The sequence below is a fragment of the Rhyacophila brunnea genome, unplaced genomic scaffold, assembly GCF_057557595.1.
Source record: "Rhyacophila brunnea isolate RB1 unplaced genomic scaffold, BYU_Rbru_1.0 scaffold_20, whole genome shotgun sequence".
Lineage (NCBI taxonomy): Eukaryota > Metazoa > Arthropoda > Insecta > Trichoptera > Rhyacophilidae > Rhyacophila > Rhyacophila brunnea.
Window position 1 is genome coordinate 4,051,821 of NW_028232860.1, and position 23,960 is coordinate 4,075,780.

At 33.8% G+C, this 23,960-nt stretch overlaps 2 protein-coding genes across 2 annotated transcripts in view; both read left to right on the forward strand.

Annotated features, from left to right (window-relative positions):
• The window catches only part of LOC147071099 (putative Rho GTPase-activating protein CG5521), a 54,515-nt gene that overhangs the window by 24,896 nt on the left and 5,659 nt on the right, over positions 1-23,960 (forward strand). The window contains exons 6-24 of the mRNA XM_085948670.1: positions 1,046-1,221; positions 2,472-2,645; positions 2,899-3,077; positions 3,436-3,518; positions 4,821-4,972; positions 7,693-7,864; positions 8,023-8,151; positions 9,192-9,290; positions 9,856-9,957; positions 17,818-18,023; positions 18,519-18,735; positions 18,988-19,142; positions 19,921-20,046; positions 21,019-21,186; positions 21,301-21,397; positions 21,516-21,703; positions 22,476-22,631; positions 23,057-23,282; positions 23,376-23,517. Coding sequence (XP_085804796.1) covers positions 1,046-1,221; positions 2,472-2,645; positions 2,899-3,077; positions 3,436-3,518; positions 4,821-4,972; positions 7,693-7,864; positions 8,023-8,151; positions 9,192-9,290; positions 9,856-9,957; positions 17,818-18,023; positions 18,519-18,735; positions 18,988-19,142; positions 19,921-20,046; positions 21,019-21,186; positions 21,301-21,397; positions 21,516-21,703; positions 22,476-22,631; positions 23,057-23,282; positions 23,376-23,517 — 2,947 coding nt within the window. The remainder of the gene's footprint in view (positions 1-1,045; positions 1,222-2,471; positions 2,646-2,898; positions 3,078-3,435; positions 3,519-4,820; positions 4,973-7,692; positions 7,865-8,022; positions 8,152-9,191; positions 9,291-9,855; positions 9,958-17,817; positions 18,024-18,518; positions 18,736-18,987; positions 19,143-19,920; positions 20,047-21,018; positions 21,187-21,300; positions 21,398-21,515; positions 21,704-22,475; positions 22,632-23,056; positions 23,283-23,375; positions 23,518-23,960) is intronic.
• On the forward strand, positions 12,244-14,504 carry LOC147071100 (uncharacterized). Its single transcript, XM_085948191.1, has 6 exons — positions 12,244-12,473; positions 12,647-12,751; positions 12,848-12,946; positions 13,036-13,119; positions 13,212-14,085; positions 14,374-14,504. Exons 1-6 carry the CDS (start codon positions 12,369-12,371, stop codon positions 14,502-14,504), a joined length of 1,398 nt encoding a protein of 465 aa, XP_085804317.1. The 5' UTR covers positions 12,244-12,368.

Genomic DNA, 23,960 nt, shown 5'->3' on the forward strand with positions numbered 1-23,960 from the left:
TTTCTATAATTACCGTCTAATTTTTAGTACGGACATATCAACACCCCTACGTATAAGGTCGGAACTGCAAAATGGTAACTATTCAGTAGTACGATTTTGATAAATATTATTGACACCACAGCATTAATTTAAATGCTGGAATCATAATTTTTTAGTTACTATAAAACTTTACTTACCTATAAAATATTAATTGAATATTTTTTTTCGATATCCATTCAATGCATATTCGTCTTATTCATCATATTCGATTGCCAAAAACCTGACCTTTTACGTAGGAGTTGTCGATATATTTTTGGTGCTGAATACTAATTTGAAGTTAATTTTGATATTTTTCACTTGTAAACACATAAAATACCAAGATGACCAAAATTTCAATATTAGTATATAAATTACCGTCTGATTTGTTTGATTTTCACATTAGACATAATATATTATTTTATGGTACTGTGCATCTATTCTATACACAAGGCTGCTATTAGCAGCTATCGGGGGTAGTTTATCATATTTTTGTATTGAGGCAGTTAATTGTTACAATAAGTTAATCATCTGAACTGTCAAAAAGTGTTATGTTTTAACAGCACCCCTCTTGGCTGTGTTAACTTTTAGATACAGTTTTGACAGTTTAGACGGCTAACTTATTGTAACAATTATAATACCTCAATATATAAATATGATAACTACCCTTGATAGCCACCGATAGCTGCCTTTTGTATAGAATAGATGCACTGAAGTAGTATTCAAAGTTAAACTAGATATTTTGCAATTGACAGACCATGAAGTAACATGATGGCATACAAAAAAAATCACATTTTTATTGTTTTATGATTCGATTGCTTATCTAAGTGTGTAAAAAGGTTTTACAATTTTTTAATACAATATTATTTAGACAAAATTCGCTATCAGCAAAGAGCTAATAGAGTCGATGTGGTGACGTTACTGAAACTCGAATCGATATAGGTATGTACATATTGATGACGATTTCAAGTTATGCACATTTATTTTAAATTGAAAAAGTAATGTGTCCCTTTTTTGATAATTATTATAGAATCGAGTGGGGAGGAGTTGTCAAGTGTTGCGGTGGTGCGTGACGTTCTGAACTGTTCCCGGGACCACGTAAATTTCATGCACGAAGTACTTCGTCAAGCATTCCTATTACCGTTCTCCCATTCCGCAGCCATTCGGAGAGTTATTGCGGTTTATAAAGACTGGATACAAATGAATGTAAGACATCTTTTAGTTATCATATTGCCCTGAATATAATATAAACCATTAACGGCCCACATGCGCCATGTAGGTAAAAATGGAGCTTTTACGGTATTTTCAGAGCATAAGCCTGGACATTCCTTAAACGTTGTAGATAATCTGTTTATATAATTTTGAAGCCTTATTATCCTTTATATTTAGTTTAAACATTGGATGACTGCATAAAGTATTTTTATTTCATAAAATAGTATTCTCTAAACCTCTCGATCTAATGTTTTAGAATATAGTCATATTTCAGTACATCCATGTGCAGTGGTTTTAAGATTTTTTAGATTTATTAATTTTTAAATGCATTTATACAACCTTAGTAAAATTTATGTTGACATTATTATAGTGATACGTGATTGTCGTTGTCGTTGAACGTTGACATTATTATAGATATACGAAAAAAAATTATATTTATTATCTCTGTGATCCCAAATTTTACAAGTATTAGGCATTTTATTATTCAAAAAATGGGCACGATTGACACATTTCAAGATAATTCTAAAGATAATGATTATAAGCTATGTCTTTGACCATTCAAATGTGATAAAACATCCTATGAATAATGATTGCTTTATAATAATTATTGACCTAAGAATAAGGTAGTATTTTTTTGAAATACGCCATTTCTTTTGCTGGATTGAAATGCCAATAGAAATGGCGTATTTCAAAAAAAGGTTTGCTCAACCCTATTAGGTCCATACTCTGACTTCAAACACAAATTAAAAAACAATATGTTTATTTGCCAGACCCATGAATGTAATTGCTATGTTGTAAATGATTAGTCAAACTTTTAAAACTGGTATAGTCTATCCGCTGTAAGAAGTCAGTCAGCTAAATTGGACATGCTGTCCCTGTCTTTTGACGCATGTGAAATTATGTCTACATATCTTCAACCTATGTAACATCCATAAGTCAGTCAATCATGCAGTTTAACTGTGAATTCACAACACTGTCCATTATTAGCTTGTTATTTTCTTAATTGATGACATTATCAGAACACTGCAAATAAAAACTAAAAGCCTCGCTTGTAAAATGTTACATCATACTGATCAATATTGATATTAAATACCACATATTACTGTATTAAATTCTTATTGACTATTTCGCAATGTATCAAAGCGGGACAGCATGTCTATTCTAGCTAACTGCCGTCCTAAATCAAATCGAGTATAACTTAGTAATTTTTTATATTCTTAAATATTTGTTTTTTTTTATTCCAGGTTGTGGATATCCCACCATTCTTGTTAGAAAATACGCACACTGCTTCTGTTAGCAGCGGAGTTGGAAGTGTGAGCACAATTCATGAAATAGCTGTTCCACCCAGAAGACTCAGAAACGACTCCTACCTCGGAGCCATTCACAAAGATAATATTCTTGTACGAGCTGGACTACAGGTAATTTACAACCGCATGTTTAATTTACTTTTTGCATCATAAAATACAGATACAAATATATAGTGTTTCAATAGGCTGTAGAAGTAGCTATTCCATGACAACTACCCACACCTCAATTTCAGTTCTAAAATTTTTGTATGGCAATGCCTTAAACGACACTAAGAGTTGATTTGGCATTAAGGGGAGGCTTTTTTTTTGCTTACGTTAATACCATGCAAGTGCAGAAGTTCTAATTAATTTTTTTCTCTTCTAGAATGTTCTCCAGTTGTTTATGACACAGGCAGCCAATGTTTTCCTGGCGTCCCACGGACAGGTCTCAAACACCGGTATGTCGCAGCAGCACATCTTAGAGGAACAAACGGACACCTGTAAAAGAATTCTCAATATATACCGATACATGGTCATGCATACGACAATGGACACCCATACGTGGTAAGCTGAGATTAAGTTTTAAGAGAAATGTCTTCTGTCATAATGATTATTGCCACCGTTTACCATGTCCAATATGCCACTGTCTCAGTGTTTTTATTCACAACGCTACGCAGAAACTATAGTGGTTACAGCATAACAATGATTCTTCAAAACAGTTTTGGGCAGAACTTTTTTCACTTTTTGGTTAAGAATTACATACTTACGTTCACATTATCCAAGCAAAGACAAATGAGACAATGTTACAGTGTTTTTGTCAACTCTTAGGTGTGTAAACTTTGACATTTTGATGGTAAGTTTTGGTACCCCTTGGGTTTTGTTTGATCTATTTTCTGTTCTAAATTCTCTGTTTGTTTTTCAGGGAGCAATTACTGCTTGTTTTGCTACAGATAACTTCACTGGTTCTTACCAAAGTGCCGCCAAAGAGAAAACATGAATCATTAGGTATGATATACAGTAATTAGTCTCACCCATCATCCCCTCATCCATCGCGAATCTGGCGAGAGTCTCACACTCATCTTTGACATGTGTCACATGCCAGAAATCATCATAATGAGTGGAATCACAAATATACAATCAGCTTGTCTGGCAGTTATCGTCAAATTTAATATAATAATTGCAGACAGAAGCAGGCTAAACTATATTTTACATCGCGGAACAAGTTAATGTTATTTTTCCAGTGCAATGTAATTGTTTTGTTTTTAAATTCCCCCGTTGATTGCGACATTTCGCTTAAGTGTCCAAAACGTATTCTCCGCAATATCTATATAATACATTGATATACGACTAGATGAGCAGTTCCCATACAAGTGTCATTTTAAAAATGTACCACAAAAGATCTAACGAATATCGTCTTATAATATTTCCTTGTAGGTATAATGCGTTAAGACCGTTAACATGGATTCCCGAATTTCACCCGTATTGCCCTGGCTGTAAAACTAAATTTGCGTTCTTGGAATAGTGAACCTAAGGGTGGCTGCAATGCAAAACAGACAGAGCAAGTCGTCATGCGCTGACTATTAGTTAGAGTAAGATGCAAGCTAGACCGGGCTTACTCAGTAAGTTTTAACAAAGGCCGACTCGCTGAAAATCGGGCGTCATTTTAAGAAGCATATGATTCATCCAGTAGTATATCAATGATATAATATGCATAATATTAAATATTTGAAGTAAGTGGTCTCGTCAAATCTTTGTTTGACTTATACATTTATATATCGTGGGGTTGCTGCCTAAAGTTGGTAAGTCGATAATTTAGGTATTTAGAGTTAACAATGGATTACAATGTGTCTAAGTATATATAAATATATATGCTAGAAAAAAATCAAGGTCATCCGATATATAGAACATGCACATAAGGCACAAAGAAATTAACATTTTGCCTGATTAAAGAAGGCATGTCAAACTTCAAACTGCAATTATTCCATAACATTCTTTTGGCAGTGACCCCACGAATTATAATGATTCTGAATTATAAATGTGTGAAAATTTAAATTACAGTAATATCAAAAGGCGTTATTTGACTCACTTGTTTCAAGTCAGCCTTACATGAACAACGCATCTGTAAAATATACCAAAACATGCTAACATATATTGAAAAAATCATTCAAACAAGTCCTAGTCATGCCCAAAAAGGCTTAAATTGATAGTTAAACATGCCTAAAGTTGATTAATAAATTATAGAATAATTGGCACGCATCGAAAGGATTAATGGTGTGGGAATTTTATTAAATGTTTTCTCCATTGCAGGAGGATCATTAGCCCCGGCAATATTCCAAACGTTGATTGTGACGTGGATAAAAGCAAATTTGAATGTGTCGGTGAAGCCGGAACTTTGGCAGAGTTTCATGGACGTGCTCGCAACACTGACACATTGGGAGGACCTTATCAAAGAATGGGCTGTAAGTTTTTTTTTTAATTCATATGGCGGCAGTTTGTTAATGACACAATATACAAGAACACTGTGGTTAAAACTGTATGTAATTTAAATTAATGTATTTTACATTAAACGAATACTACAACAAAATAAGTTGAAGATGTTCACGATATAACATGACAAAACAAAGAAAAAATGTAACAGTATCTACAATATATATTTAACCAAATGGCTGCCAATAGCGTCTTCAGCCGCGCACTTTTCCGTGAACCGAATGCCGCTCATACAAAAATGACGTCTTTTAACACACCGCTTTAAACGGGATTTTACTAACGTAAATCAATTATTTTAAACATATAAATATGTTGAATACATAACCACATATATTGGGAATATCGTCACATACTCAGAATTGAAACAGAATTCATTTTTACCTTTTGAAACGTAAATTGAAAAGTTCTTTGTCATACAGAATAAATGGCGGCGCTAACAGGGCTGTGCCATACATTTTCACAGTTTATACTACGGGCTTTTTATGGTTCCCCGAATTCCTGGTAAATTCTTAATTTCTGTCCATGCTATATGGCGTATATAATTTTTATACTTTTAATATTAAACTAACATAAACAATTACTTTTGACATATAATTTAGTTTGTGTATTTCCTATGACAAATTTTGTGTCAAAACCTTATTTGTCATTAACATTTTACTTTTGTTATTATGGATAAATGGCGACACAATTGGCTCACTCTTCATTTATTTGGCAAGTTTTTATAAACAAACTTTAATACATTTTCAAAAATGATATATTTAGAAGGTTTTATTTTTGCAATAAAATTCGCGGCGTGCCTAAAATATAAATCCGTGTATCGGGAGAATTTCGATATTATTATCTCAATTTTGTTACTCTCTCTTTTTGTTTTTGTTATTTAACCCGGCCGCCGCGTCAGTTTCAATATGAAAGGGGCTCTCTCTGCGGTACCATTTTTCTAAATGCTATGCTTCGCTATATTATGATAAATACGGCAATTAAAAATAGCTGGTATTACTGTTATCATGCCTAGATACATAAGGTTCGAAGTGCCACACTAAAAAATAGAATCGATTGTTGAATTTAGCTGTGAATACTTGAATAAAATCGTCCATAGTCCCTTGTATCGAAAAAATACGCAGCCATGTTTGTGACGTAAAAACGCGTCATTGAGATTGTGCGCCTATGAAAAGAAATAAATCACTGACACTAATTTTATTTTAGTCATGTTAGAAACACTTAAAAATGCCGTTAAAAATATTGAAAATAATAGCTTTTATTGTGTCGCATATTATTACAAGTTTTATGGGTCGCGTAAAGTTGAGTCCACAGTGGTTGAAATATTGTAATAATTTCTTATGTTCTTTTTTTAGTGTAATTTGGATTTTTACTAGATTAAACTTTTCAGTTTTATTGAGCATTGTGTTATGTTAGTGATTGTCGTTTTATGTTTTATAAAAAAAAACAATATTTATTTTGTAAAATCTGCTGCGTGCTTGTAAAAGTGCTATAAAAACATTTATTGCGTGAGGTTTTCAAATTTTATAAACATTAAATTGCATACAAAGATAATATGTAATATAGTTGAAAAGTCAATATTCCATGATTTACATTTTATATTATGTTGTATACCCGTGTGTTTTTTTTTATACTTACGTTTATTTATACGTTTTATATATTCCTTCATAGTAGTTCGTAATTTATTGGTAAAACTCGCAATCGTCCTAACTAAAATATAATAATATATTATATTTTTTCATTCCGTGTGGACGTATCTTTACGACATATTTACGACTTTCAATAATGAGCTCGATTTATGACTTTCAAACAATTGGGGTGACACATGACGACATGACCATGAGTAATAAAAATAAATGACATAATCCAGAACACAAGTTCAAGTACATATTTATAAATATTTTGACGACACAGGTTCGGTTTTTTGGTTGTATTTTATTCCCGCAAACATGGTGTTGTAAAGATCGCGGTGAATATTCAACTTGACACGATAAATCACTCGGCGCACACTCAACTCGAATGAAAATATTTTGTATACCTAGTGCGCAGGCGCTGAAAAATACCGCGTAGATTTGAACTGATGCAATCGTACCGGTGAATCTCAATAGATCGAGAGGGTTCGAAAGATCGATGTTTATGAAATTAAAACAACATATTTTTGACAAAGTTATATAGGTGGAAGTAGGCGGATGGATCGGGCTATTTTTTAATAAAATTCTCAATGCCGCATGAAAAATATTTCTTGCGTTATCCACAGGTCAAGGTTTGCGTATCTGACTGCTATACGGTCGCCCATGTGTTACGTACTAGCTGTATCCTACTGGAATACGGTCGCCGGGAAAGGGTTAATATATCGTCACTGTTCTGGCAGAAGACACTAATTCGAAAACATTATATATTGAGTTAGTTATACCAAATTGTCCTTATTTCAAACTTTACCGTCTGGAAACCTTCTTAATAAATAAACAGTCTTTATTTTAAAGTCATCCTTTTTACGATTACTTAATAAACTCACATGATAGACCATTTCAAACATTTTAACAACTTCAAAGTCAAATTACTCAAAACTAGTATTCTCGAGTTAGTGTGTTCTGCCAGAACAGAGACGATATATTATATTATGTCTACAAATTATTTGTTTTCCCATCATTATTGTATAATAGGTATGTAACCCAGTAATATTTTTTTTTTATAGAAAACCATGGAAACTTTGACCCGAGTGCTGGCGAGGCATGTTTACAATTTGGATCTGACAGACCTTCCTCTGGATAGGGCGACCGAACAGCAAAACAAAAGAGGCGGCCGCCGTACCAACAACCCAATCAAATCAACGACTGTCATCAATGTTCCTGCAACCCCTCTTGCCGGTAAATAAATTGAATCCAATAATCATTAGCAATTTCATTGGCTGCCAAATGCATTCCCTTTAATCATTAACCAATAATATTTCGCTATGAAAATAACAGCACAGAAATTCAAAACAGTGTTTCAAACACAAAAATTGAAATGTTGTATTAATTTGTAGGTAAATCCAACAAAGTTGGCAACAGTGAAGTGAGACGTGACGGACCATCGCAAGGAACCTTGACTCGTTGCAGAAGTGATCCTCATCTTACTGCTCGACCACTGGCTTTACCTCCGACGCAAATCGATGGTAAGATATTAGTAGAGGTTCACTTATTACACTTAAATTATGAGGCAATATAGATTTATCTCTCAATTTTTTTTTGATACCTTTTGGACATTGCTACGAAATATTGTAGGTACTGTAACAATATGTGCATATCAAATTTGAGCAAATAAGTTATTGGGGATATTTGGACCTGTGCATCTATTCTATATACAAGGCGGTTACATGTAAATTGTATGTAAAACTTATCACCGTGAGCTTTATCGGAAAGAGATGATCGTATACTATACGGTCTCCAATTTTATTAGATTCAATATGAACATTAATTCAATTTTCATAGCTGATTTTGGCAAAATTCAAAAATGAAAACCTAACCTAACCTAACAAATGATCCAGTATATATAAGCTAATTTCAAAATTTGTTTGCTGCTGGCCTGTAAAGTGTAAACCGACAAGAACCGTGTTTTATTCAGACATGAATTTTATGTCAGTACTACACAACTCAGAGAGGTTTGCCGGTCTTCAATATACGGCCATATATTTCCGATATTTCACGGTGAAGTGTGATATGGCGAACTGCATATGTACAAGTTTCCGGACACGATACACGGCTACTATCGGCAGCTATCGAGGGTAGTTTATCATATTTATGAATGGAAACTCTGCGATTCTTGGTGGTGTTGGCTTGTGTGTCTCTGATAATTATTTTAGGTTTGTTCCCCCAAGGTGCAGAACTAACCTGCCATTAGTAATGCCAATTGGGAGGGCAATAAGTATGTTTAAGGAAATTGCTTTGAATATTGATATATTCCACTTACGAGAGGATGAATTTAGGTGGACGTTGTTTTATGCCATGTCGTGAACGCTTTGAATTTATAATTTATGTTCATTATGTTATGTAAAATAAATAAATTTGAATTTGATTTTGAATTTGTGATGCGAAATGCCGCTTTATGACCAACATGCCAGAAACGTGTTTTAGCCATAAACTAAGGTATTTCACAATATCTGATCATAATGGGAAGAGTATTCTTGGTGTGAAATGAATTATCTCTGTTTTATAGATGAACTACCAAAGGAATTGATTTCTAAACCGAGGCGATGCCATTCTTTGGATTCACTAAGGAACAGTCTCGGCCACGAGGATAGAGATTCAGAGAGTGGTGAGACAATTAAAAAATTATCCATAACAATAATATTTTTTATATTCAGGCCAGGTTGGTGGACCATAGAAGTTTGGCCGAGGGTCAAGTCAGCCGCTTTAGTAAGAAGGTTTGAAAACATTGCAAACCATAAACAATAAGCTAAACGAAATGAGACATATCGACATTTATTTGTATAATTTAAAATAATTGGTTTCGTTAAGTTTTTAAATATTTTTTCATATGTGGATTTTAAAAGTTGTTCATTACATATTGTGTGAAATTATACATACAATTTTTCATTAGATTTTGACCATATTATAAATTGTTGTTATTTGAAAATAGATGCCTCACATATTCAATACCAGTCTGTTCTGTAATTCATCGTTATTAACGTTAATTGAAACATGAGTAAAAGCAAAAATCTGTTCTTCATTGTGGTTGATTTTAAAGTACATATCTAATACTGTGATAAGATCAGTCAGTCATGTGATAGAAACAGGCTGATGTAAGTTAAAACTGTTGAAAATAATGTAGTACTTATGTTTATAGTGAACGATTTATTCATCGATTTATATGTGTTCAGGGTCCCGTTCTCCATCCCCCGCTCCATCAAGTGGCGTTGAAACGAGCTCCATTAAAGATTCTCCGCTGCAAATTGATCTCGCCTCCGAGGGGTCTAATGTTGGTGAGTTCAAAACTTATTTTAACACTCATCAAAGGCCTTGAAGTAAACTTTCTCTATTAGGCGAAGCCTCAATATGTGATATTTTCGTAAGCTGGTATCATCATGGTTACTACGGCCAGTGAATAAATTAGCTGCTAGTAATTTCGCATTGCACGTTCATTTGTATCAAGCTTAAAACTTAAGGCGATGTCTTTAGCCTAAATAACACATATAATGTGACTTTTACGCCATCTATTTATATTTAAAGGCATCTACCATGAATTTCTAAAAATCTGTTACTAAAAACTTTGGTCAATTCCAACTAGATGGCAGTAAGTTACTATAATAAGTTGCAAGTATGATTAAATAAAATTGCCAGATGAAAAAAATCGCTAGACAAAAATTCATTTACATATTATAAGAATATAATATATTCTACTTACTATAATATTATTATATATATACTTATTCAAATAATTATTAATTTTTTTAAATAAGTACAATATTTTATTATATCGTATTGACATTTTTATGATAGTATAATAGTATATTACAATATATTGTAGGTATATAATTTGATCAAATTCAATTACACAAAAAACGTTGTTTATGGAATTACCTTCACTTATTATAATATAAAAAAGTTCCACTAGTTATTTTGTAATATGTGACAATCTAATTCACTGTGAATTGACACATATAATTTTAAATCGTCTGCCAAGAGTAAAAACTGGATTCCATTGATAACATTGACAATGTCACAAGATTTGATATAATACACGTGATATGATATAAGAAAATAAAATATAATCGCTAAGACACTTCGCTTTCTTCCATTTTTTGTGATGCAAGTGCTTTAGTCGTATGTTTTTAATTAAATCAAAATTGAACCATTTTGGGTAGCGACGCGAAGAGCCCGATTTTTTTTTTATAAAGAATGACTTGTCAAATACATTATATTGGTAAAATACCTTCACTGCAGCATTGACGCCACTAATCGAATATAAAATTTCCCAATCAATATTCTGAAATTCGTAATACATAATATGCAATAGGTCGCCCTTAAAGAAGTTCCACAAATTATTATTAATAAACTTCGATTCAGTACATTCACTGTCTCCATTTCCAACATTATGATGTTGAATACGACTATGAATATGAAATCAATTTATACTTGCCAACTTCTTTTTTCATTTTGAATAGAAATTTAGAATACAAAAGGCCAATATAGGGCCAAAGGAAATAATATTGAAACACATACGTAGATTACAAATACTTTTTATTATCACAAGTCTGGCAATTGTAGGAATATATTTTAGAAGAATTGCCAAAGAAACCAAAATAACCACTACATTATAGTAGGTATATAATATAATATTGTAGGTATATAATTTGATCAAATTCAATTACACAAAAAACGTTGTTTATGGAATTACTTCACTTATTATAATATAAAAAAGTTCCACTAGTTATTTTATAGCGAATTTACAATCTGCTCGTATACTCGCCCAGTGTCATCATCGAACAAGCTAACAAGCAGATTATAAACAATCTACCGAGAAAAGTTGACAGCCGGCAGAGCGCAGTAGAGCGATGGTAGCGACGTCCCGGTAAAAAAACGAACAACTCATTTTGACATTTACCGTTTTGACGTTTTAAAATGGAAACATTATTCGGCAAGCATTTTACTTTCATTTACATTCCATTTCATAGCGTTAAAGCCCGATAAAAGTAAACAACAATACAATATTATGATTTCAACTCGCTAGCTTGTATATATCGTCACCGTTCAGGCAAAAGTCACCAAACCTAAAAATGGCAGTTTTGAGTTGAGTATGTCACTCGAAGCGTAAAATTATGTTCTTTAAGATGCAAAAGTCACCACGGTACATTAGTTAGTAAAATTTTCCTTAAATCGGAATTATTTGTTTTTCACTAAATGACTTTCGATAAAATCTTAACAAGCATAAATCATTATAGTCGAATAGACATTATTGACTCTATAAAAAAATAAATTATTCGTTATAAATATACAAGCAAAAGTCCCTATACTATGGATGGTGAGTTTTACTGATTTGTCATTTGAAAACATCTAATACTTGTCTGAAATACGCAAAAATAACCAAACAAGAATAGTTTGTTATAATAAGATCGCTTTGATCTAAATTAAATCAAACAAAACTCGCCATAGCGTGATGGTGACATTTGTCTGTTCGTAAATGCAGCACAGCGATGACGAAATAAACAAGCAAAAGTCACCATCCAACCATAGAGAGTTGTGATTGACAATTATTTTCGTTTATGGTCATTTTCGTCTATGATTACACTTGCATCGTGTCAACTGTCATTGAACGTTTGGATTTTCGAGTTACGATATTGTTTCGATTGTGGATTGTTTGGGACTAATTGTTGTTATATTACCAGATTCCGTAATGCTTTGCAAGATTTGTAATATTTATTTGTCGAACAGGAGTTCTGTTATCATGCATTACTCGAAATATCACAGTGCATCAAGTGACGTTGAAATTGTTGTACCGGTAAGTGTTTGTCGAAAACAAAACTTTTTATTCAATTCCCAATGAAATTACAATGAAATATTTGTCTTATATTCAATAAAGACATTAAAGTGAATCGACTGAAATTGTCTTATTTACCATATTAATTATTTGGAGGTTATACTTGATAATGAAGTACTTTTCTTGTATTTCAGAGTGCTTCAACTGAATTTATTGAAGATGGATACAGAATATCCGGTACACAACATAATTTAAGCACTATGAACGTCAATGAATCTGATGTTAACTCTGCCCCTGCGGTAAATTTGTTTTCATATTCATTTTAGCATAATTAAGGCGTTTTGTTCCACACCTAAGTTCTGAATTTAATGTAAAAAATATTATTTATGTTTCAGAGTACAACCTATGATTCTATGCATCGTAAAGATGTATTAAATCAAAATCCCCATATCATGGAAATTAATGAAGTTGATTCCAATGACGATACCCAGGATGTGAGTTAACTTTAACAGAACCAACCAATTGTATTGTTTTTATTATTATGTTGAAAAAATAATAATTCTTACATACTGTATTGTTTCAGAATGTAATGGATAACATTTCTATTAGCAAATCGCCTAACTATATTTATATGGAAGTGACAGATACAAGTGCTGTGCCTATTATTGTAAGTATATTTTGTTGTGTAGGGTAAAGCTAAAACGTTCACCAGTAATAATATTATCAATATATTAATAATTGTATTACTACTTATTACAGGAACTAAATGAGGAGGAGGAGGAAATGAGGAAAAAATCATCGAGCCGGCAATATTTAGACAGTAAATTATCGATATCAAAAATGTTTGCACTGTTCACAGAATTTTGCAAAGGAAAGGATGTCATACCTCCAAGCATCACATCTTACAAAAGGATATTTTGCAAGGACTATAATTACTCCTTTTTTAGACCGAGAAAAGACCAATGTGCTCTCTGCACAAAATATAACGCAATGAAGGACGGTGACGAGAAGAAACAATTGGAGAAAAACTACACCGAACATAAAAACAGGGAGAGGGAAGCCAACACCGACAAAGCTATGGACAAAGAAAGGGCAACTCGAGAAAACACTTTTGCAACAGTAACCTTTGATTTACAGAGTGTTTTACAAATTCTAAGTAGCGATGTCTCACCTCTGTATTACAGCAGAAAACTCTGTTGCCACAATTTGACAATTTATGAAGGAGCTCCGCCTAATAATGCTTTCTGTTATGCTTGGCATGAGGTAAATGGCAAGCGTGGTAGCATCGAGATTGGTACATGCTTGTATAGTTATATGACTAACTTGCCAAGCAATATAAAAGAAGTGTCCATTTTTGGTGACACGTGCGGTGGCCAGAACCGCAATCAAAATATAGTGGCCCTTTTGATGTACGTGGTGCAGAGCTCAGACAATATTGAAGTATTGGAGCAAAAGTTTTTAGAATCCGGACATTCAATGATGGAATGTGACAGTATGCACAGTGCTATTGAGAAACAGAAGCGATTCATGAGTGTGTATACGATGCATGATTGGATAAACATTTTTTCAGCTGCTCGATCTAATCGCAATAAAAAAACTGCGACACCGTATACCACAAAAGAACTGAAATACAGTGATTTTTATGATTTGGGTCTCCTGTCCAAACAAGTATTAAAAAATAAAACCAGGAACACGGCTGGGCAAAAAGTTAACTGGTTAAAGGTGAAATGCTTCAGATTTGAAAAACAAAGTCCTTCAATTATAAAATATAGGTATGGCCATTCCGGCGAATATTTAGAAATTAATATTGCTCTTCGGAATCTTGCTCCAACATTTCCAAATATATTGTCAAAGGCGTATAATAAGCCTCTACCAATAAGTTCACAGAAACATAAAGACTTAATGGTATTATGTGAAAAAGGTGTGATACCCCAAGAATTCTACCACTGGTACCAATCTCTGCCGAGCTCAACCAGCGTTATTAATAAGAATGCAGAACCTGATGTCGGAAGTGATACCGACGAGGAGTACTTTTTAATTATTATCTGTTAATCTTTCTTTGCTTTCATTATGTTATTACTTAAATTTCAAATTTTTTCGTTGGTTTGTTATTAGCATTAGTTTTACAGTCAAACAAACCACTTAATTCATTAACTTTATGTATTTATATCTTAAAACACAAAAATAAACATGTTAAAAGACTATTTCATTCAATAAAACTTATTATTTACCACTTTATCTTCATTATTACTTATATCACTACCTGTCACTATCCTTATTTTGGCTAACATTGTTCAGATTATTAACAAGCAAAAGTCACCAAACCATAAATTGAGCTACCTTGCCTCCTTCAAAGCCTTCCAGATTTTTTAATTATCATCAAAAAGTAAAAGTAGCTTAAAGAAATTGTAAAGAAGACATGAGAAAATAATTTAATGTAGATAAAACCATAAAAACATGTAAATCTGATTTTTCCTGCATTTTCAAACTTTCAAATTGCGATATCTCAAAACTATGTTTTTAGGGTTGGTGACTTTTGCCTGAACGGTGACGATATTATCTATACTTTTTTGCGTATATTATCTATTGTCTATGATCTGCAACTACGTTCTGTCAAAATAGTCGCTGGCTTGTGGCTTCTCAGCGAATGGAAAGTTTTGTGTGTCATCATCACAATCGCAGTAGCTGAATCACCCGCTTTTAAATTTGTCAACAAACACCTTGTAAAGTAGTTCAATGTCATTGACGCAGGACTTGGATTTTTTAACACTTGTAGTTTGCACTGAGTAGGTAGGTATTTCACTATCTAACAGAATAACCACTACCTACCTACATAATAAATAGTATATTATACTGCTGTACGATGGCAGGTTATCGAATATTGAAGGAACTGCTGCTTGACGCCACTTTTCATGTCACCGTCCATGGGAAAACGAAATGTAGATAGCACCGGATTTTTTTTATAAAAACTATCATACATAGTTAGATTTTCATCACGTAGCAGAACATCGCCGAGGCATCTGAAAATATTAAATAAAAAATTAGATCAATGTTTACTTGTTGTACCTATAATTGCATTACTACTGGTATGGAGATAAGATAGGTAGGTACCTACCTACCTCTTCTGTCACACTTACTTTTGATTATCAAAAAACAAAGCAGTTTATAGTCAGTAGTTTCGGTCAATAATATTATGCTCTCATTTTAAAAATAAATTATATTACATACCTAGGTACCTACTGAACATTCAACATAACGAATTGCTTTGTCATAAACATAACCTCAAACTGACGTAAAGTATTTATAATTTTACGAAAACGATGAGTCTTCGCCTAAAATAATATATATTGATGATAAATGCTTATGATGGTGATTGAAAATACAGTATATTTAACTCTTTTAAATAATTTTTGAATGTTTGTTTGACAATCAAAACTGCGTGACATAGGTAATTTGTCATTGATGTATGATAATATTATTATACACTGAAAAGTTTACTTACTTGACAAAAATGTTACTGATGATCGATTCATTCCTGTTTTCAAACAATATAATAATAGCCAAATATGTAAAGAAGATGATAATTAATTGTTATAAACCCGATATTCGATCGACAGCACGAATGCTACCATATGTAAAAATGCGAGATTTGTATATTTTTTGATTATTTTTATCATAAATAATGGTAAAAAACAGTTGTAATTTAAGCAAATACTAATTGCAAATAATTTGCAGTTACAAATTTTGAATATAGGCAGGTTCCTACGTATATTAAGTAAAATATATTTTAATTATTAAGTTATTTTTATTCATATGGCAATTTCGCCTCGAAGTTTTACCACAAACTGATTCTAGCCAAAATGAAGCAGAAAAATGTTATGTTGTCTTGTCTATGTGTGAGTTTCATTTTCAACGTCATGTTGTTGCATGTGTGTGTATTTTGTATATATGTATTGTTTCGAAATAGTTCCACGGTGGCAGCACCGGACAGCTAAACATCGGTTGAATTTGGACAATTATTATGATTTCGATTTCTATCGATTCGTTAATATACAAAAATACAAGATTAAATTTAAATGACTCCCGTAAAAATTAATAAATAGTATTTTTAATAGAAACGCTAAGCGTTTTTCGTCGTTAATTGAGTCTAAACCAAGATATTTCGATTTTAAAAACATGCTTTCTAACCTATAAATCGATGTTTTTTAAATTTGAAAAAAAAGATATAAGGGTATAATAAATTCCAATTTTCGTTTAGCGTTTCCCTAGGTAATAGATTTACGTACATTTTTATCGTAATTTTGATAATAAATCTTATGTCATTCATTCTTACCACCCGATAGAAATGTACCGAATTTGACACGTATTTTTGGTATATAGAACTCCACGATACTTCTTAATTTTTTATTTTATTTTTCTCATTATTTTTGAATATATATTTACCGATTAATAAACTTTTCTAGCTATTTTTCGATAACAACTTTACCTAGAGACATCACCTTAAAACGAAATTTATTTACTAGAGCCGCGATATAGGCCGGTTCGGATTAGTCAAGTAGTTTAGTCGAGTGATTAGTAACTGAAAAGTGTCCGAACACAGTACATTGGTGAGTGACGTGTCAAAATGAACAGAGCACAATGTAACAAAGCAAAAATAAATAATTAACTATTTTTTTTATTCAACGAATAATTCACAAGATTTAAGAATGTAACATTCTTTTTATTGAACATACATAATTTAGAAACACTTCTGAGAAATATATAACCAATAAATAAAATCTTTTTTTTTTCTTCAAAAAATATGACAGCAGGATACGAACGAACCTGTGTGATGAACCTGATTCGAAGTGTTTTCAAATTATGTATGTTCAAAAAATAAATAAGTTAATAACTTCATTTATAATGGCTGTATTAGAAGAATTGGAGGAAGAGAAAGAGAAAGAAAGAATAAATTAGAACAAAATGAATTGACTTGACTAAATGATTTCACTAAATTACTCGACTAAATCTGTCTGTTCGTACACGTTTAGTTACTAAACTACTCGCCATTCGACTAAATTACTCGACTAATCCGAACCGGCCTTAAGACAACACCTTGTATTAGTGTTACTAGCCTAAAATAAGTGGAACATCATTGATATGAACAATCAGTAAAACCACAATCAACAATATATAAGTATCCAAAGTAAGTTCATCAACAGCAGGCCGCCAGTTAGAACAATGTATTCATTACACATAAACACAATATATTATTTTTGCCATAATAAATTACCAATTTAAATGTACTAAATTGATTTGGAATCACCGTCCAGTGTTGGCATGCTCCTTACAGTGATACATTTAATTGTTTGTGATTCTATTCCAGAATGGAGTGTAGGCGTAGGCGGAAGTATAGAATCGGGGCGGGGAGTGGTGTGCGGGGGGTCAGCGAGGGGTTGGCTTCCTGATGTCGCGGCCGTCCTGTGGCGGCGGATGCTGGGGGCACTGGGAGACCCCAACGCCCTGCCTGATCCCGCCCTCCATGTGCAAGTGTTCACCTACTTGCTTCATCTCAATGAGACCTTATTGAAGGTACCAATGATGAAATATATATATGTCGTCTTAATGCTCTGTATTTAACATTGATATTTAACTTAGTGGTTTATAACTACTTTTTGATGTAATAATATCTTAATTTATTTTGTTTCATGGAACGGTTCCCAACACATAGGTCGCTAGCAAAATAGTAAACTGAAGCGCTCACGTCATTCGTATCAAAAAATCAAAACATCGCCTCTGGCTATAAGCAAGCAAGTTTCTGAAATGCCATATAGTGTTTTAATACCATAATTTTATAAGACTCCTGTTATAGGTGTATGTCATCTGATATATAGAACATACACATAAAGCACAAAGAAATTAGAATTATGCCTGATTTTAAAGGGCATGTCAAACTTCAAATCGCAATTACTTCATAACATGATTTTGAGACTTTTGGCAGTAACCCCACAATACTCTTATGTGTTTCTTTCTCATAGGTATTATTATATAAAATATCTGTATTATAATTATTCTTTTCTGATGCAGATTGGAGCGAACCAATCTGTGACGGGCAATGCGGAGACGCATGTCCCCCTCGGCTTGGTGGCTGGCTGGTGTTTAGGATCCGAAAAACTGCCGTCCAGTCACCGAGCCGGCAAACTTTTGGCCCTTCGACTTCTCTGCTCTCTGACTTGCCGAGCTTCACCTTATCCTTCCCCGCCCAGACCTCATTTGCCGCTATATCATCGTGCCCTACATCATGGTAAGTCTGACGAATTCTGTTATGGATAATGATAAAAATATTATTTTCTTCGTGTGATTGATGTAGGAAAACCGTCCCTCGTAAAGCTAAAAACGCTCACTAAGCCTAATACTTAAATTAGCTTGAAGTCATTTCGCACTACAAGTTCTTTTGTCGAATTCCTAAGACTACCGCAGCTATATCTGATCCCTAGTTTAATGTGTATTTATACTCGAGAAGAAGGTCTTGCATTTCATTGAATTGTTTTTTTAGGATTGACTGGCGAAGATAGAAATGTCGTGGATGTTCTGATAAAACACGCTGCACCCCGCTACCTGTCCTTGGCTCTGGACGGTTATTCGTTGTTGCTTCTCGACTTCGTCCACGCATCCACCATTGTACTTAACTCAACCGATATCGGCACCAATGTAAGTACTTCAATTTATTTTGTATCTTTACTACAAGTGACAATCGAATTTCAGATATTTATTATTTGCATTTTTGATGCATGGGATGTTTAAAAAAAATATATATATATTATGATAAACGAGCATAATACCCCATTTACTGTTGACAGTAAGTATTATCGCGGCCATAACAAGAAAATGTAGGGTAAACATGTATTCTCCTGCAGTTACAAGCTTGCATGTATGAATCAAAAAAGTTCGGAAGCTTCTGAATTTTTATGCGACAGTAGGGATTTTTTCGATCTGCGCCTGCGCAGTAGAACTATAATGGCGAACCTGACGGCAAGAAAACTAACTATGTATTGTACATTTGTTAATGTTTGATGTAGTCATTAACTATATTATTGAGTAGGTATCACTTATTATATTAAAACACTCACAACTTTATCGTTAAGCTTCTTTATTTGATAGACTGATTGATATTTATTTTTTTCTGCTCAGTCGGTAATTGATGTTTCTACTTTACACTGCAAGATGTGTATAGGACAACGGTATAATAAAAACATAATTTTTTCAGTTGTGGCAAAAAACATTACATATTGCAACGCTTATGAGAATGCGTTTTAATTAAATTTACATGCTTTTTAAATGAGATAATTTAATCAATTGAGTCGTCTGAAAGATTGCAATTTTTTATTTACACCAGTTTACCTCTCATGTCCAGTTATTTTCAGACGGTCTAATGATTAAATATAATAGGAGGTTTGAAGTATTCTACAAAGTAAATATTGTGTTTCAGTTTCCAAGGACAGAGGCTGTGACTTTCTTAGCTTCGTTGCTCAGTTTACCCGATGGACTAATTAACGCACCAATGTTGCAACCATATGCACATCAGTATACCACCATTTGCTGTCCAGACATTAAGGTAAATTGATTACTCTCCGATTATAGTTTCGAATATAATATTATATTCCATAGTTAATTAAAATCTCAAAAAACATTAACCAATGCTTATTCGATAAAGTTTTTATTGACAAGTACATTTTTTGTATAGCTTGGTGTTATAGAATGCCACTTTTGTTCGTTAAAACTAACGCAATACAAATATTACATAAGGTACAAGCCTGATCTCTACAGTCTGCTTTGAAGAATTCCAGTGCAATTCAATCGGGATTGGGAGGTTGTCAAAAAGAGTGATGTTGAGAAGTTTGGTGGAGTGCATAAGTGGAGGTAGGCCAAAGATTCGCTGATCAGATGGAGACGAGTACCTACTGAATTTGAGGCAGTCATCCTGAATAGCAAAAGCTGGAGACAATTGTTTCAGGAAGCCAAAACACACATCAAGTTGTTGCCTGATGATGATGATAGTGATGTGACCCAATATTAGTAATTATTTATACATATTATATCAATTAAATCAAACATGATAATCAAAAAATTGTTCTAATTGGGTCCCCGCTCTGAATCAAAAACATTGAAAAGACAGCATATGATTTTTGTCAGACACAGGATTCGAACCCACACCCACTGTTTTAGAGATGGGCATTTTTTTTTCTTCGACCATGTCCGATCCTGATAGGATCATATGGGCCTCCACAGACTGGAGGTTTGTATTGACAGATTTTTGTTTTTTACGAGAAATGGATGTCAGCCACTTGCTCAACCTATTAGGTCCATACCCTGACACACACAAATTGAAAAACAATATGTGTACTTGCCAGACCCAGGATTCGAACCTGGAACCCACGGCTTTATAGTCCAACGCTTAAGCCGCGCGGCCACCGTGGGTGTCAATGAGATTGGCATACTAGCACTATTCCAGCGTGGGACAATGTTCAAATTACCAGGCTAACAATGCAAACTATGAGTCAATTGAAAAATTTCAAATTTCTTGCAGGAGCATGTGCTAAACATTTTGGTCCGTGCATGCCGGCGGGAGCCGCAAGCAATGGCGAGGTGTGAAGCGCTTGCTGCACTCGGCGCCCACTGCCATCAGAGCTTGGCCAACAGACGGGAATGCACACGTTTACCCGACTGCGTGCGCAATATTCTACAGGCTCTTACTGTGAGTATCTGACTTCATATTCATACTTTGCTATTGAAACTATTATAGCCGTGGTTCGCTACTAACTTCACCATTGAAAATACCATCGTTATGTGAATTTGTTTTTTTTTTCAGATGAGAAATAAAAACATTGCCAAAGTTGCCAGTGATATTCTTCTGTTGCTGGCTGATTATACAGATCGAATGATGGAACAATACCCAGATTTGCCAGGTATAATAAATTTTCTATTAAATTAGATTACAGATTTCACAGATATCAATAGTTTTCCCATACGGGCAAATTCTTGCCAGTAGTGGTCATTTGGTTTTATTTATACTTCTTCTTTCAGAAACAATTGTGCGCACAATCTGCATATGCCTGGCGCAGTTATCACCTATGTCCAACAGAGACTCCGTGAAGAGTCTGGTGGGATCTTTGCTTCTCTGTCTGGCAGAATACTGCATCAGAATGGGAGTTCCTACTCTTCTGCACGTTCCCAAAGGGTCAAAGGATCCATTGCTCTTGATTGTTTTTAAGGTGAGAGATTTTCGACTATATTATTTCAATCTAAATAGATCCAATGTTCTAGACTCCATTGTGGACTCGGTAATTTTTTTTTAATAGCCCTTTAAGTTTTATTTATTCATTCGTATAGTAGCAGGGTATAGAAGATAACATAGAAATACTTACAAAAATAAAATGACAAGTACCAACCACAAAATCACGTCACCTGAAATAGTTGTTCCTAGATAGGCACCAGTAGAGTCTCAAATTATGCCAGTTTGGTGGATGGCAGTAAGTCGCATTAATTGATTCACCGATTAGTGAAACCGATAAAAATCTGCAACACTTCTCAAATAATAGTGATACGGTTGACGCAAGAAATATTAACATTTTTTTAATAGTTAATATTTTTTTAATGACGCCATGTCATTGCAAATAATATGACCACTTCACTGCCAGCCAATTTTTACTAGGTGAACACGTGTAGGCCAGCTATTTATGGAATAAAATAAATCCCTTAAAAAATATGAAATAGGAACAGAATGACAAATATTTGTGAAAACTTACCAAATCAACGTGTTTCTCGAGTTTATCGTGAATATTTTCACACTACAATGAAAAATATTGTTTAGGAAATATACACAAACAGTTTATATGACACTTACAAGAATGCTCGAGTTAAATAGTCCTTGGCCTGACGCGACATACATGCTATGACGAAATAACTCGGTTCTGGCAGTAATCAGGTGAATTTCATAATATATTATTAGATACATACACTGTCAATAATGATTTTCATCCATAGGTATTATTCGCTGTGATGAGAGGCAAAGAGGCTTCCGATGTGGACTGCATCACGTCTCCCGTGGACGAAGACTTTGATCCGAACATTCAGTTGGACAATATGGGGTCCAAGACTCCTGTTGCTTCCACCATCGATGTCAGACTTTGGGCAAAAATGGTAAGTTCTCTGAGACTAATCGATTATGGTCATTAATTATTATTTTTCTGTTTTTGGCCACTTTAACTAGATACTTTTTGTGAGTTTCGGTCAATGATAGTTTATTGATCTAAAAAACAGGAATTGATTATTATACTTATAGTGTTTTTTTGTGAATTAAATCAATATCTAAAAACTCCAACCGACACCATATTAAGTTGTCTCTTTCCATCTACATTAATATTATACATTTATCTGAATTTGATGTGAAAAATTCTTAAACTATTCAGAGACAACAAAAATCAAATCTTTTCCTAGGCTTTCTTTTTACGGCGGTTGACTACAGTTATCCATAGCTACAGTAAACACTTAATTTGGAATAAAGACCGGGTAATAAATTGCGGGTATCCATCTATTGATAACGTGACGGCATATTTTCCTTTCAGATCTGTACTCAGCTTGTCCTATTCCTCGGCCACTTCCCTCTGAACGGCGGCTGCCAGTTATCTTCGATGGTGAGCGAGAACGATGACTCTCCGGGTCTGGGCAGCGAGTTGGGCACGCCTGTCCTCACGGCTCCTCACATTCAGATGTTCCGCCTCAGCGAATCCGTTCTCGCGTCTCTCGTTGAATTGCCAGCCCTCGAAATGCCGGGTGGTGGTGTAGCGCCAGGTAAAACAAGTTTATTATAATGGCAAAATATTATCTCATACAGTGTTCATGAACAAACGAATATATAAAAAAAATATATATTTTTTTTCTTAGGTCTGGTGACAGCAGATAAGCAAGTACGAGTGATTCTCCGTGATCTAGCTGGAAAGTCCTGTTGGGATGCATCAGCTCTTTACTGTGATCCTCAAGTAGGATGTGCTCCACAGCCTGTGCTCCCTATACCTTCAATCGTCAAGTAAATATAGTGGTTCAATTAAAATTTGACGGAAGCATTAAGTTATTATATGTTTAGTCCTTTGCGTACATATTGGTGTTGGTGAAGGCATACCATAATTATATTTATTTTATTATCAATCCAAAAGAATTACTTTTTTGTGGTTGTTTTCACTGGGTCAAAAATAATTTTGAATTTCAAATTATGAACTTCGAATTATAGTTTGAATTTTGTATGAAAATTATTATGACAGTGGTTAAAGAAATGTGTCATGTTATTATTTTTATCAGCACTACAACCTCCAAGAAACGTCTCAACTTCCCTATGCTCCCCTTCACTGCCTTAGCCTCAGGGATACTGTGCCCCCCTTTTTCTCTCCCGGCTTATTGAAGAGATGTCCCAGGCTTAGATTTGAGATGATAGAGCGATCTGTATGATGCATACAATTCACGGTTGCCTTCCTC